General features: G+C 32.9%; 2 protein-coding genes across 5 annotated transcripts in view; one reads left to right on the top strand and one right to left on the bottom strand.

Moving 5' to 3' along the window:
• LOC140434589 (peptidylprolyl isomerase domain and WD repeat-containing protein 1) overlaps positions 1-16,826 on the top strand; it is a 78,032-nt gene that overhangs the window by 18,012 nt on the left and 43,194 nt on the right. The window contains exon 5 of the mRNA XM_072522961.1: positions 7,551-7,958. Within this exon, the coding sequence (XP_072379062.1) occupies positions 7,551-7,958 (408 nt within the window). The remainder of the gene's footprint in view (positions 1-7,550; positions 7,959-16,826) is intronic.
• LOC140434592 (DNA-binding protein Ewg-like) overlaps positions 1-16,826 on the bottom strand; it is a 52,258-nt gene that overhangs the window by 5,736 nt on the left and 29,696 nt on the right. The gene's annotated exons all lie outside the window — the stretch shown is intronic.

Here is a 16,826-nt window from a genome sequence, read left to right as displayed (position 1 = left end):
ATCGGAAAATGAGAAATTTGCACCAGGCTTTAAAGCAGCAAAGGACAGGTTAACTGTTTTATTTTGTTGTAACGTTTCAGGTGATCATATGGTAAAAACAATACTGATTTATAAGTCTCTTAAACATATATAAACACAAATAATATGAAATTTGTAAAAATAGTGGGTAATACCCATGTTTTCATTATAGTGGGTTAGACGCTTGTTGCAAATCTTTGTAACCGTCTTTTCATTGTGTGCATCAGATGCAAAATATTAAATTGAACAAATCTTTATTTTGACTTATTAAAAGACGAGAAATTTATTATACACTAATATTACAATTTTATTTAAATAAATAAAATTGCACCGAACTAGATGCTTTATCTTTAATGGTAAAATACGAAAGTATATTATTTAAAACTGTGAATTTTCTGTATTGTCAGCTCGGCAATTGATTAAAGAAATTTTTAAATTCCTTTTATCGCAGATAGTGTACGGAAAAAGTAACATAATATGTTTTGCGATTACTCGTATGTTTGTGTCATAAATGCCGACAAACAAATGAATTATCAAATAACGAATCCTATTGTTCATTATATAAAATATTTTAACAGTTGCTTGATGGTCAAAATTCTGGTCAGCAAAATATTGTATGCCTTTGTAACAAAGGAGTAACAAACGGCAGTTAAACTAATTTGGACCTATGATAGCTACCCATATTATATTACTTGCACATACAGAAATATAAATATATCGAGTTTAAAATTAGCTACGTTAGTGGGATAGTGGCGTTAGATCTTTTTTGCTAACTGCACTATAACACAAAATTTATTTTTTTATAGCAGTTGTAAAAAATGTTTTATAAATGTAACATTTTTACTTCGTAATAATATATTATTATGACGAAATAAAGCAAAGAACATCAATAGAAACAGACATATTAACATATATAGAACAAAAAAGACTAAAGTAGTATGGACATGTACGAAGAACTAGCGACAGCAGACGGATAAAGAGAATAACCGAATGGAGCCCCATAGGAATGAGGAAAAGAGGACGACCCCGAAAATCCTGGAGGAACGAAGTAGACGACGCCATGAGTAAGAGAGGCCTAAATGATGGAGAATGGGACAACAAAGAGAGATGGAAACGGTTGAGCGAGGGAAGGTAGTGAATACTGTAGAATCCCTGAATATATACAATAATATATTAAATGTGGATGTTTTAAGTGAGTGCCTAATACTCTGATTTTATTTTAGAGGATGGATATTTCAAGAGGAAAGCTATTAGCGAACCTGGGGATTTAAAAATTTCAACAAACTTTTACCACTGATCCTCGAGAACAAGAAACAAGTAGTTCCTGTAGTACTCAGAAAAATATATCTGCTAAAATGGATTTTGATGAGCCATACCAGTCCTCTGGCAATGAATATTTTCCTGAATCCGAGGAAACTGATTCTGCAGAAGAAACGAGAGGTCAAGAGGATATGGAAATCTATTTAAATATAACAAAAAATGATGGCAGAAAGAAACGCGGAAGATCAATAAAAACACTAAATCAATAAAGACCAGACAGAAAAAAGTTTGCAAATTGTAACCAAAAATATGTTTCGGCAAGAAACAAAACTGTATTACCTAAAAAGGTTAATGAAGATTACTCTTGTCCATGTTCAAGAAAATGTCACAATGTTGAAACGAGAAGATTTTTTGACCAGTTTTGGAGTATAGGGACATGTGAAGGGCGCTGTGCTTTACTTGGCAAATATGTTGAAGGAGGCAACAAGAAAAGATGTTACAGAAAAAACCAAACATCACGAAGAAGTAGGTCAAGAAAATACTTTATAGATGGCAATCTCGTTTGCAAAGAAACCTTTTTAAATACACTTCAGATCAACCATAATAGAATCCGCGTAGCATTAGATCAAATAAAAAGTAATATTATTAAAGATAAAAGGGGTATACATAGAGGTGGAAAAAATGCAATTGATGAAGAAAGAATTGAAAATATTAAGATGTTGTCGCAATTAAACGGACTCCTTTTTTACATTTACGGACAAATTTTTTAAATCCTGACCTGAATATATCAAAAATGTATCAGTTCTACACAGATACTACAGAAAACCCAGTGAATCTTATGAAGTATAAAAGCGTCTTTTATTCAAATTTTAATTTGAAGTTGAAGACACCACATAAGGATACATGTCGAATGTGTGATACGTACAAAGCCTAAATTAGTTCTGCACAGCCTACACAGAAGGAGAATCTAGAAAGAAATCGCAGGGAACATCTCGAAATTGCAAATGAGTTAAGGAGTGAAGTGAAGGCTGATCTAATATGCGCTCAAGAGGATGAAACACTTAAGACCCGGACTTTTGATCTCCAAAAAACTTATCCTTTACCAAAAATACCGACTGGAGTCGCATATTACAAATGACAATTAAATTTACTTAATTTAGATATTTATGACGGCAGTACAAAAGGAGGTATTTTCAATGTATGGACAGAGCAAGAGGCAGGCAGGGGAACACAAGAAGTCTGTTCATGTCTGCGTAAATATATTAATGAAAATATAAAGACACCCGTAAAGAAATTAATTCTATGGTGTGATTCTTGTGGGGGCAGAGTAGAAGTATTAAGCTAGTGTTCACATTTCGGAGATGTCGAATGCACTCTTAAAACCCATCAAAGACTGTACACTGACAACGATTACATAGAAATAATGAGATCTTGCCGAGTAAAAAATAAATTTGTTGTAAACCGTCTAAGATCAGAAGAATTGGTTTTAGTTAGTCTTTTGCTACAATCCATAACAAATCGCAAAACAGATATAAATAAGGATGTTATTAATTGGCTTAAAACACATGTAATACATATTACAAAGGAAAGTACCTATTACAGTTTTGTACATGAAAAAACATGTGAGAGATCAACAATTTTCGGAGGTAAATATTGAAAAATCAGGTAAAGGTCGAAAAACTGTTTTAAAGAATGTAGACCTTGTGGCCAAATGGCAAACCACTGCCCGCTGAAAAAATAAAGGACCTTAAATATTTGTCTAAGTTAATACCCCAAGATGCCATGCCTTTTTATGGATTTTTAAACAACATCAGCTATGAAGATTTGGAAGGAATTGGGGTAAATCCTAATTCCGAAATTGATCAAGATCAAATCGAGTAGGAATTTAATCGGTAACAGTTACTTACTATTAGTAATGAACTCGAATTCGAAGTTTTTTTCTATGTATTTACCATTTCGGAGGGATAGACGGTTATTGCAAAATGACCAACTTATATTTTTACAATTTTGCAAAAACCGTCTAAGCCGCTTTAAGTTATTTTTGCAATGAACTGGTTTTACTTATTTTGCTTTGTACATTTTTTAACGTAGCCTGTAATTTATTAAAATATAAAAATGTGAAAATAAAGCCTTATTTTCTATGTGGCTTAGACTATTATTGCGGAACACCATCCAATTAATGTTTGGTTCAAAGAATCACGAATAACTTACAAATTAAAGCAGTTAGGTATATTGAATGCTTAAGTAATAATAAAGTACCATACAATAATAGGCTGTTCTATTTGAAAAAAAAATCATTTCAAGTTTTGACCGTATACATACTAAAATTAAATATTTCGCTATGTTAATAATATTGGACAATAGTAGACTACATTAGAAATCTTTTGAAGATAAATCGATTTTTTAATGTCAGATTTCTAGAATTCTACTGGTTGTTAATTTTGCTAGAGAATTAATAAAAAACGTAATTATCTTTTAAACTACCTCGTATAACACTACAAAACCTTGTATTGCAAAACAAAGAGAACATCGCATCGGGAAGAGTCCAAAAATGTACAAATATACAGGGTGTTCCATTAAAAAAGATAAGGTTGTTTCGCCCTGTCAATATGAGTGGCCCTGTGTATTTGAAAATATTGTTAAAGTATGATCCTATCTATGCTTCAACTTTGACCTAAATAAGTTTTTTCGTATCTTTTACAAAATGAGTAATTGACTTCCTCACACTAATACCCCACCTTGTATATTATTAAAAATATGAACTCGTTTTTGTTCTGTCACTGAATATTTAGTTCAAAAAATCTACTTTATATACATACTCAAATTAACAAATGGAGTAGACTAACAAATAGAATACAACAAATCAGCATATTTATGTTTCGTGGACCTTAAGAAGGCATTTGACATGATCATATTAAAGGACGTTATCTACTTATTATACGCAAAGGAGATACATATAGGAATAATCGAGTCGATCCTCACTTACTTTGGTTATGTGGTGCGTAGAAATGGTTTGGTGAAGGTGACATCCCAGGTAACCCGGCCAAAAACACTAACAAAATATGTGGACCACATTACAGAAGAAGTCCGAGCCCCACTAAACCATGGTTTTAGAGCTGTCACCATTGTAGAAGACGTCTGTCTCAATATCCTTATCAATGCATCTACAATTCTTAGGGGATACTTATCCCTGCGAGCGGGGCAAGGCTTACTGGTTCCACTAGCCTGGACTGACTGGTTCCGCCCTCGCGGATTTACAAGAGGGTAGGGAGATTTTGGGAGGAAGGGGATTAAGGACTTCTCGGTCTCAGGTCCTGCAAAGAGTGAGAGGCTATGGGCTTACGTTAGAAGCCGGAGCACTGCAATAGCGAAAATGTGTATCTCTTCTAGTCTCTACCTGTAACGGCCGGGAATAACAAAAAAAACAAATTTCGAGTTTACAATGTATTAAATAGACTGTATACTACAAAATATCAGTTATGACCAATAATGTTTCGATCAGGCGCGAAGGGAGACGAGAAGAGACAAAGCAAGGAATTAAAGGGCGGACAATTCCGTATATTAGATATACCTTGGGTTAGTATATAGATCTTAGTTACCTTCGCGTATTTAGGCTCTAGCTAATGAATACGCCTCCAGTCCTACAGGGATTCGAGATCCGTCAGTTTTAAGAAGTCAAAACGGCGCGCTATCGCGAACTTTCGAATCTCCAGATACCGGCACTTCTACGTCACACTATCCCGTCGAGTTAAATAGCGCGCTCACTGGCTGCGTATCGTCCGACCTCCGCACTTCTTGCGTGGGGCGCTCTAGAGTGCCAACTTCCCACTAGTCCTGGCTGGCCCGCTTGTTCGGTTTTTTATGAGCCCGTATACTCAATTTTCAGTCGTAGTACCAAGGTCGCGTTATTGTTTTTTGCTGACTGAGTCCCCGTGTTTCAGCGGAGGTCTATGTTTTTTTAAACGTGATTTAAACAACCGCGGTGACCTGATATTTGAGACTCGTGTAATACATTTCAACTGGGTCGAGTTTTCAATCTTTGTTTAATGTAAAATGTTTACATTAACTATGTTACGTACTATGAATTTATTTGTTCTTTAATCAATTTGGAATATGTAATAATTACTTAAATAATTATTACTCTTTTCTAGGCTAATTACCCCTTAATTTTTCCTTCTTTATTTCCTTGCTATGTTTACATTACAATCATAGTCTGACCAACTATAAGAACGTCAACGCTCTACTGTAGGGCTGTAGCAATAATGATGAAGATGATGTATTTAAAAGAGAAGAAAAGAAGTTACTTCGGCAAACATGTAACATCATCCAATTCTAATTATATGCCAATCAATAATAAATCATTGTAGTAATGGTTGAAAGAGTATATTTAGGTCATTTAAGCTTTTTGATAACAGATTGGATAAATAGAGATACCCAAAAACTAAATGAAATGCTACTTTTCATGAAAAAAAATTGCTCTAATACAGGGATAAGTAACACGTGGCCCGCTTGCGTCCCGTTAAACATTAGTATGCGGCCCGCCAAGCATTTTTAAAATTGAATTTTATCGTCTTTCTCCCATCAATATATTGTTATAAAATATAAATACAACCGAATATAAGATATAAACACATACACTAATGTTATAAATTAATATAATGTAATAATATAGTAAAAGTTGTTTGTTAGATTTTTATCTATGTAGTTTGTTATAATATATATTTTAATGACATCCGAGGAGTCTGGAAATTTAAACTTGACTGATTATAACAGACACACTTTCTGGAGGGACAGTGAAAGGGAAATATAGGTATATCCGCAAAAGCCTGATAGCGCTCATAACTTCGGCTGGTATCGACTATAAACTCTTTTAGTCGTGAATGTCTGATAAGCTGTTAACTAGCAAGAATTGTCAAAAAGGTGATAGAGTTATTTTATTCAAACTTAATTAAATTTTGAATCCATGATAGCGTGTTGGAAAACAAAACAAAAAACGGAAGGTTGCGGATGGGCACAGGCTTTTTGAAAAAAAGTGGAAATTTGATCATGTTTTCACTTTCGTCAAAGATAAAGTTGTATGCTTAATATGCTGAGACTATGTCGACATTAACAGAATGTAACAGAAAAAGGCATTGCGGTACAAAACATGAACAACAATATAAAAAGTTAACAAATAGAGAAAAACTTGGGAAAACAACAATTTTTAAAAATCAGGCTATTTTAGGTAAAAGAAATTATAAAACAATATCTGACTGCTGTTGCAGAAATAGCATTTTCTGATAAAATAAATATTTCAAACATTAGTTTATCAAGATTCACCATTACATGGAGAATAGAAGACTTGTCCGAGAACATAGCAACAATGCTTTGTGAACGCATTACAAAATTCGAATACTGTTCTTTGGCACTTGATGAGTGTCGAGATATTAACGATACCGCCCAACTGGCTATATTTTTACGTGGTATTTACATCAAATTTAATACTACCGAAGAATTGTGTTCACTGATTCCAATGCAAGGGACTACAACCGGCAAAGACCTGTACGATGGACTAACGTCTGTGTTCGAAAATTTTTCAATTTTATTAAAAAAGATTCTTGGTATATCGTCAGATGGAGCACGAGCAATGACAAGCAAAGAGGTAAAAGTTCCGTGAAGTCTATTCCACGATATTAAAAAGGTCACAGAAAGGGAAATATTTATTAACCATTGCATAATTCACCAGGGAAATTTATGTACGGAAAGGTAGAGTTTGCCACATGTTACACAAAGTCGCGCGCGTTAAATCACCGTGAATTTAAAGAATATCTGAAAGAATTAAAAACTAAATATGGCGACTTGGTTTTTAATACCGAAGTAAAAAGAGTATACGACTTAAAAAACAAAATAAAATTGTTTTGGATATGAAGGGATTATTCCCCCATTTTGGTAATAAAGGTAAAAAATCTTAATGTGAATCGTCTTTATTCACAATTTGTATGATAAAATTCAGGGCTTTGAGCTAGTATCGAAAGAAAAATGTCAAATTTCTCATTAAACATTTCAAGTAAATTCATTTTAAAAAATTTGTGTTCTTTTCTTGTTTGTTTGTATTTTACATTAAGTTGTATATGAAAACTCTACTATTGTTTAAATTTTATAATTTTTTTCTGTTTATTATAAATAAAGTTTTGTAAATTATTAAGTGATACTTTATGTGCGGCCCGTCAAAAAATGTTAATTGGCTCGCAGATTAAAAAGGTTCCTGCTCTAATACATTATTAATATTGCAGGTTCAGCCAAAAAGTCAAAAGCAGCGGTTACATTAGAAATTGAAGCTTCAAACAACCCAACTTTAGACGCCATACTTCCAGATCCAACTCTTATTTGTACCGCATACAAAAAATCTAGATTCTACCTCTTTAGCCGTAGAGAACCTGACGATTTACAGAGTGATCAAGATAGAGACGTTTTTAATGAAAAACCTTCCAAAGAGGATTCTCTAGCGACTGCCGAAAATCCCGCAGTCCAAAGGCTATACGAAAATGCTATTCTTCACACCGTTTTTGGAGATATTCATATAAAACTGTTTATAAAAGATACGCCAAAGACAGTAGAAAACTTCTGTGTCCATAGCAAAAATGGATATTTCAATGGACATATATTTCATAGAGTTATTAAAGGATTTATGATACAAACAGGTACTAGTCTCATAGTTGTATGGTAGTAATAGTAACTCTTTACGTATCTTAGGCATATCAAATATAACGCATGCACTAGTAATCCACTCGTCAGAGAGTTGACTCCTAAAAATCATACGAACAAGCTGAATTTTGACGAGAATAGTAATTTAATTAATAAAACACGGCAAAATCGATTTACCAAGAATCTGTACGCCGTAGAAAAAAATGTTTCAAATAAAAAATGTAGCTGAGATAATTTTAAACAAAAATGTTTATTAGCACTTTTTGTGTAGAATGAACCGTTATATCAGAAACAACGCTTGAAGCGACCGTCGATTTTGAATGTCGGTTACGTGCGCGAAATCAATGTTCAATAAAATTTGTATCAGCTCGACGGTAAAAATTTGATATCTTTTGATCCAAGTATTATATCGACAAATATCAAGATGCATATTAAAGGTAAAGAGTGCAGCTTTTGTATTTTGCCACGAATAAACTCAGTTTTTTTAAAGGTGTGAAATATATAAACGTGGCACGATTTTTGTCATTTTTTAAGATTCTCGTGAGATCAATAAAATTGATCACTTTCATTGACCACTTGTAGTAAAATTTCCATTTTTAGAGATCAATCTTTAAAACCTATGACATGAAATTTCAATTTTGAGTTGTGGCAACAAATATGAGGCATTTGAAATATGAATAAAAAACGCAGAATTTAATGTTTTACATTTCAAATGCCTTTAAGAAGACTTTTTTGGGTGTCGTCTATAACAGAAGTTTGTTTCTTTTGAAAAACGTACTAGTTTTAGAAAAATGCATCGAGTACAACATACCACTGGTTCTTGCATTTGTCGATTACGAGAAGGCTTTTGATACTGTAGAGTTTGAAACCGTACTGGAAGCCCTAAATCAAAGCCGAATAGATTACAGGTACACGTCACTAATCAAAAACATCTACGAGAACGCTACATCAAGTATACGACTACACGAAGACACAGAAAAATTCAGCTTAGGTCGAGGAGTAAGACAAGGAGACAATATTTCACCAAAATTGTTCACGGCAGCTCTAGAGTCAATATTTAAGAACACCCAATGGCAAGATATGGGCATCAATATAGATGGAGAAAGATTAAATCATTTGAGGTTTGCAGATGATGTCGTATTAATCGCAGATAACTTACAGGATACAGTTTCTATGCTACATTCGCTTAAAAGTCTGTCTGAAAGAGCAGGATTAAAGATAAACTTTGAGAAAATTAAACTTATGACAAATCTCGTAATGAGTGGAAATATAACTATCGACAATAATACCATACAACAAACAGACACTTACAAATATCTGGGACACGAGATCAAAATAAACAGAGACAATCAAACAAATGAAATACAGAGGCGAATAGGCCTGACATGGGCAGCATTTGGCAAACTAAGCCATATTCTAAAAAGTTCAATTCCCATATGTCTCAAGCGAAAAGTTTATAACCAATGTGTTTTGCCTGTACAAACTTATGGAGCAGAGACTTTAACACTCACGCAGAAATCTGCGAATAAACTAAGAGTTACACAACGAGCCATGGAACGTGCAATGCTGAATGTGAGCCTCCGAGACCACATAACAAACCGACAAATCAGGCAAAGATCAGGAGTTCAAGACGTCATCGAAAGAACCACGAGACTTAAGTGGAACTGGGCAGGACACTTAGCCAGAACACAAGATGGGCGATGGACAAGACGAATTATGGAATGGAGGCCCAGAAATTATAAAAGAAGCCGAGGACGACCACCGACTAGATGGACCGACGACATAAAAAGAGTAGCGGGAAACTGGCTACAAGCGGCCAGTGTAGAGAACACTGGAAAGAACTGAGGGAGGCCTATGTCCAGCAGTGGACGGGATTGGCTGATTGATGACTAGTTTTATTGAAAAATAAAAGTTTTAAACGTTTTAGTTTGTTTGTTATGTGAAAGTTTAAATCCAGCGTTTTTAAGTATATTTCAAATGCCTCACATTTGTTGCCAAAACTCAAAACTAAAATTTCATGCTATATGTTTTAAAGGTCAGGCTCTAGTAATCGAAACCTTATAGTGGCCAGTCAATAAAAGGGATATATTGTATTAATCTCATGAGAATCGTAACAAATGGCAAAAATCGCGCCACGTTTATTAATTAACACCTTTATAAAATTTAAGTTTACGTGTGGTAAAATACAAAAATTGCAAACGAAAGCTGAACTCTCTTAACTTTAAACCGAATCTTGATTTTGGTCGATAAGATGCTTAGATCAAAAGATATCGAATATTTGTATTTGTTTACATCAGTAAGGGTCCCTAAAAATGCGAATTTTTGGTGGACTTAGTCTGAAAAATAGAAAAAAGGCGAAATTTTTATATTTACGTCTACCGAAACATACAAAAAGTGAATAAATGTAAAAAAAAAAATTGAAAAAAGTTCATAAAAAGTATAGAAAATCAAAAATTAACAAGAGACAAATGTTATCAAAATACGAAATAGTAGTTACATAAAATTTATAAATCAATTTTAAATACCAATCATTTTCCCCGTTAAATTATTCAAAAATATAAAATATTGTAAAATGGCCAAAATTCATTTATTTGGGAAAACAAGTCAAGCGCGTTTGCGCACAATATAAATTATTCTGTGCAGGTTCAATGTTGCCACATATACATTTGTTTTTTTCGGAGTAAATAATATTGAATTTAAATTTTAATAAGGGACTCCATATGACTTCATATTGTTTTTTTGCAGAGTAAATATATCGAATTTAAGTTTTAATAAGAGTATATACATATGAGTAAATTTTTAAATTTTTAATTTTTAATAAAAGTATACCACATATGACTTAATATTGTTTTTTGCGGAGTAAATATATTGAAATTAAGTTTTAAACACTGTTGTCAAGTTGCAGAATTAGTGTTTTGTAAAAATCATTATTGACTATTAAATAACAAAATAAAACCTAATCTAAACTAATCCAATCACATCTAAAACTTTAAATTAAAAAAGAAGTTAATAACTAATGCATCCAACAAAATAAATACAACATAAAACGTAATACTCACCAGTTTGAAGGCAACGGCATGGGAAAACGAAAATTGGACTCATTAGTATTTTTGCAAAATTCGTTATCAATATGGTATATTAAGTATAAGTGGATATTGAGGTTTTTAAAACACGCGCGAAATATAGGAAGTGTTTTAAAGGACCAGTCATCCACGAATACTCTACGCTATTCTTTTATTGGTACACTTTGAAATTCGTGTATTATTACTACAAAAAATTGAAATAAGAGCTAATAATCTAAAATGGTTGAATTTCTGATGTACATCAGTATACCTTTCGTTATTATGGAAATGAGAAAAACAAAAATTAATTCACAATCTGTCATATCAGAATAATTGTTATTACTGGTTGTATATTGCTTAAAACAAGAATATTTCAAACATTATTGAGAGTGCCATTAATGGAAGAACAACCCTATTGGCTTCCGAGAATGTCGGTAGTATAAATTTGAACAGCATTTCCTCTGATTGAAAAAACGGCAGTATAAATATTTCAAACAATACCAACAACTGTACTTTTCACATTCATTTAAAAGATTGAGACGATTAAGATTTCCAAATATTTGAATAAAGCTTTTGAAATATTTGTTAGTAATATTTTATTCCTATATTATTTATTTGACATTACAAGTTATGTACACCTGTCAGGTCAGCTTAATATGTAAAACTGTTGATGTTGCCAGGGTAACTTTAAAACACGCGCATTTCTAAAAAGTTTAATTTAAACACGCTACGGCGTACTTTAAATAAGCAAAATGGGGTACCAATAAAAAAAAAACAAATTAAAACCTAATCTTAATATAATCGCATCTAACAATGTAAATTAATAACGAAGTTAATATAGCTAATAATATAGCTAATGCATCCAACTAAATACAACATAAAACGAAATAAACTATAATCTATATGTAATAACATAAGTGAATAACAAATGAAATACAGTTATATGAATCCCTTAGAAACAGAAAACGGAAATGATACTCATTATCGTTATTCCTTTATGATTGTACTTGAGAATTAATATTTTCACAATAAACAATATATTTTAAAAGTGTGGCAACATTGGATCAAGAAGTATGTACTACGCACACGCACATCATTGACAGCAGCTGTAATGGCGGCGGCATCTTGAAATTTATGTCAAAATATCAGTTTTTTAAATGCGAAATGAATAAAAAGTGAATAAAAAATAAAACATAATCCACTGTCCAAATTTCAGACTAATCCGACTACCCTCACTAATGTAAGTAATTACCCGAATTTTTACTATCGAGCTGATATAAATGTTATTGAACATTAATTTCGCGCACGTAACTGACATTTAAAATCGACGGTCGCTTCAAGCGTTGTTTCTGAGAGAACGGTTCATTTTACACAAAAAGTGCTAATAAACATTTTTGTTTAAAATTATCTCAGCTACATTTTTTATTCAAAACATTTTTTTCTATGGCGTACAGATTATCGATAAATCGATTTGTTTGCGTTTTTACCCCTCTACAATTGGGGTTTTAGGAGGAAACAATTATATTTTTTATTTCTACACTATTTGGTGGTTTTACATGAAATGCAGAAATGGCATCTAACCCTCACATACATCTGACAGGTTCTTTAAAAAACAACTAAATTTATTAATTTGTGATACACATTGGAAAGATCTTTGATATCAGTCTTATTATCGATAGATTTTAAATCTCTTATGTGAATCATCTCCAATATGCATCTTTTGTTGTAGTTTTTATTCGTTTTAAAAGTCTCTATTTAAAAATTCACGGTCAGGAAAGTAACAAACAATATATATATATATATATATATATATATATATATATATATATATATATATATATATATATATATATATATATAATAATAAATCGCTTATTTATGAAAGGCCTCGTGTCATTTTTTTTAACTTTTAACTCAGAAAATGATAACCCATATGTTTGCACATCGTTTGCTCATGAAAAGCTATATGTCTTGTTATTCCTTTACCAAATATTTTATTTTAAAATTATTTTTTATTTATAAAAGGCTTCATGTCATCGACAAGGGGCTTTTTATAACTAAAAGCACTGTTGGTAACATTGCGCAGCCAGTTGATTGTTGACAGATCTTCACTGTTTAGAGACTATTTAACCTCTTGTTGTTTTACGTTATAATTAACTGTTAAATAATAAAATAAAATATTCTTTTTCAGTTATTGTTAAAGTGATTTAACTTATGTTTTGAAATACTGTCAGGAAGTTAAAGTGTCGTTGAAATAGAAGCAGATAGCACGAAGCGAAAGAGAGGTATTCGTTACCCAGAAGAATATATGGTTAATCGAATTAAAAAAGCTAGATGTCTTGGTGAAAAATATAAGGTTAATCGAATTAAGAAAACTAGATGATGTCGTGGTGGTACACAACAACATACACAAGATAACCTGGAGCTGTCCTGATGGAAGAGCAACGAGTCAGATTGATCACATGTTAATAGATTCAAGGCATGGAACAGACGTAATAAACTGTAGAAGTTATAGAGGCGCAAACATAGACTCAGATAATTGCCTAGTGACCTCAACATTGAGTGCTAGAATTTTAAACACCAGTGAAGAAAATAAAATTGATAGAAAAAAAAAAATGGAATGTGCAAATGTTGAGAGATGCGACAATTGCAGACGGGTATCCGGAAAACATTACCAACATGCTAAGGAATCAAAATGTAAATGAAGAAGGCCAGACAGATATAGACTCCTACTGGACCAGAATAAGGGAAGACAGCAGCGAAAGATGAAATAGGAACAGAAAATGGTGCCCGTAAAAATCATTGGTTTGACGTTGAAGACAAGAATGCAACAACATCAGATCACACCGTCAATTACAAACCTTAAGCCCACAAGAATGTGATTAAAGACAAAACGTTTATATGGAAAATGATGCCTCTAATTGAATTGAAATTAAGCCAAAAGTGAGTACCCGACGAATTATTCATGCTCTGCAAATTACTTACACTACTGTCTAGCGAAGACTTTTTTAAAGTTATGTATGTTTTGTGGAAAAATTTCAACAATTGAAATAGAGCACAAAACATCCGAAGATATACAAATCCGACGAGGAGTGAGACAGGGTTGTGTCTTATCACCGCTACTCTTTAATTTGTATTCGGAGTCTATATTCAGAGAAGCATTAGACGAGGTCCAAGGCGGAATTAAGATTAACGGAATCAGCATAGACAACATCAGATATGCTGATACCGTCTTAAAAGCAAGCAACGTACAAGAACTACAAAATATAATAAATGCGGTAGTTCACCACAGCGAAATGTTCGGTTTACATCTAAACGTTTCCAAAACTAAAACTTTAATATTTTCAAAGACATCAAATATTTGGTGGCAAATATCAATAGTGTAATCCAAAAAAAGAAATCCTATCAAGAATCGAACAAGCAAGGAAAGCATTCATGAGCATGAAAACATTTTTTACAAGATCAGACCTTAGTCTGCAGCTTAGAATCCGAATGATCAGATGTTGCGTTTTTTCTGTCTTACTGTATGGCTGTGAAAGTTGGACAATGGACTCTGAAATAGAAAAAATAATAGATGCCTTTGAGATGTATATATACAGACGAATGTTGAGAATTCAATGGGTACAAATAGTTACTAATGTTGAGGTACTTCGTCGCATGTGTAAACAAAAAGAATTACTAAGAATAATTCTTCTTCTTAGCCTTCTGTCTCTCCATGTTTGGACATAGGCCTCTCCCAACTCCTTCCATCGGTCTCTATCCTGAGCAACATATTTCCAATGTGTTCCTGCTATTCTTTTATTGTCATCAACCCATCTCATATGTGGTCTTCCTCTTGGTCGTTTACTTTCGTAAGGTCTCCAATGTTGTATTAAAGTATTCCAACGTTGGTCTTTTTGTCTAGCAGTGTGGCCCTCGAAGCTCCATTTAAGTTTGGCAGTTTTTGTTGCTATGTCCTCGACTTTTGTTTTGGATCTTACCCAGTCGTTCCTCTTTTTATCTGACAGTCGTATACCTAACATTGTACCATACCATACCATACTCTTTCCATTGTTTTTTCTGTTGTGGCTAGTTTATTCATATTTGCCTTGGTTAGAGTCCAGGTTTGATATCCATATGTCATGATAGGAAGGATGCATTGGTTGAACACTTTGCTCCTCAAGTATTGGGGTATTTTGCGGTTCTTAACCAACCTTCGAAAAGAGACGGCACCATGAGAAGATGTTTTGTGGACTCTTTATTATTTATTCATTAATTAAATATGAATATTTGTTACGAATTATTAGTCGCAACACTGAAGAAACACTGAAACGTTAACATTTTACCAATTTAGAATATATAATAGTATTAATTCAAATCAAGTCACCTTAATTTTTTTTTCTATTTCGAGCTCTTGCAGTTCACATTCAGAATTCAAATTCAAATCTTTACCAGAAAAAACGTTTTGCCGAAAACTCAAAGTATTAGTAGAAAAACTAAATTTAGTTTTTCATCCTCTTTTCAAGTGTAAAATCCATTTTTAAAAAATCTAATGTACAGGGTGTCGTTTTTGGGTTGGAATATTTTTCAAATATTTTTTAATCCGATACTACATTTCTAAATTAATGTCTATCTAATCAAGTGTTCAAAATGTGCATCGTTGTTAATTTGAGAGTATCCTAAACGATGGTAAAATACGTCTATTACATTTCACCATGTTTCTCTAGAAATTCTTATGGATTCATCGATAATTCTTCGCCTTAGCTCTGCAACTGTTACTGATTTAGTTTTATAAATTCTACTTTTCAAGTATTCCCAATAAAAATTCTTTAGGATTCAAACCGGGGGAGCGAGGAGGCCATTTAATACTACCTAATCTACCAATCCATCGTCCGGGAAAGGTTTGATCTAAATAAAGTCAAACATTTACAATAAAATGAGCGGAATCTCCGTCTTGCTGAAACCATCTCTCATTAAAATTGGCTCCAAACTTGTTTTTCTTTTTTCATTTGTAAGTAGCATTTCATGATTGTCGCTTGTTAAATTTATTTCTATAAAAAACTTCCCAATTAACTAAATACTCCCTATACCTGACCATGCATTTGGTTTGTGTGCTCTTTGAGTATGGTGTTTACGGATCCAGTGTGGATTTACCTCACTCCAATATCTTAAATTTTTGGCGATTTACATTCCCAGTGTAAATATTGCTTCGTCTGAAAAACATGTCTTGTTAACGAAATTTTCGTCAGTTACAATTTTATTCATCATTACCCTACTAAACTGTAATTACGCTTGTAGTCATCTTCATTTAATTTTTACAACAACTGGATTTTGTAGGGTTTAAATTGAATTCTTATCTAATACACGCAAGACTTAAGAATGACCTACATCATGTATTTTTGCAACTTTTCGTGATGTTGTATGTGCATCTTCAATAAAACTCTGTATTGAATCTACAGTTTCTGATCTACCTGTTCGAATACCATATTTTACTCGTCCAGATTAAACTGTTGTTGAAAAAGTTGGCACAACCGATGGCCACAGCGAACTGTTGAATGATGACCAAGAACACACCAGAGTATTATAATAGACACAGGCCTGAAACCAGATAGCTTGATGATATCAAACAAATTACTGGTCACGAATAAATGCAAATAACAAACAGTAGAGTCTAATCGACACACCTAAGGGTGGCTTACATCCGATGATAGATGTAATAGTAGGTGATGCTGAACAAGGCATTTGCAATCCTTGTTGTTATACACCCTATTCCTTTGACAAATCTTTGATCGAAGGACCTTTTTTTAACAGTGAATACACAGA

This window comes from Diabrotica undecimpunctata, chromosome 2 (assembly GCF_040954645.1).
Source record: "Diabrotica undecimpunctata isolate CICGRU chromosome 2, icDiaUnde3, whole genome shotgun sequence".
In the NCBI taxonomy this organism is placed as follows: domain Eukaryota; kingdom Metazoa; phylum Arthropoda; class Insecta; order Coleoptera; family Chrysomelidae; genus Diabrotica; species Diabrotica undecimpunctata.
This window is presented reverse-complemented; position numbering and strand designations above follow the sequence as displayed.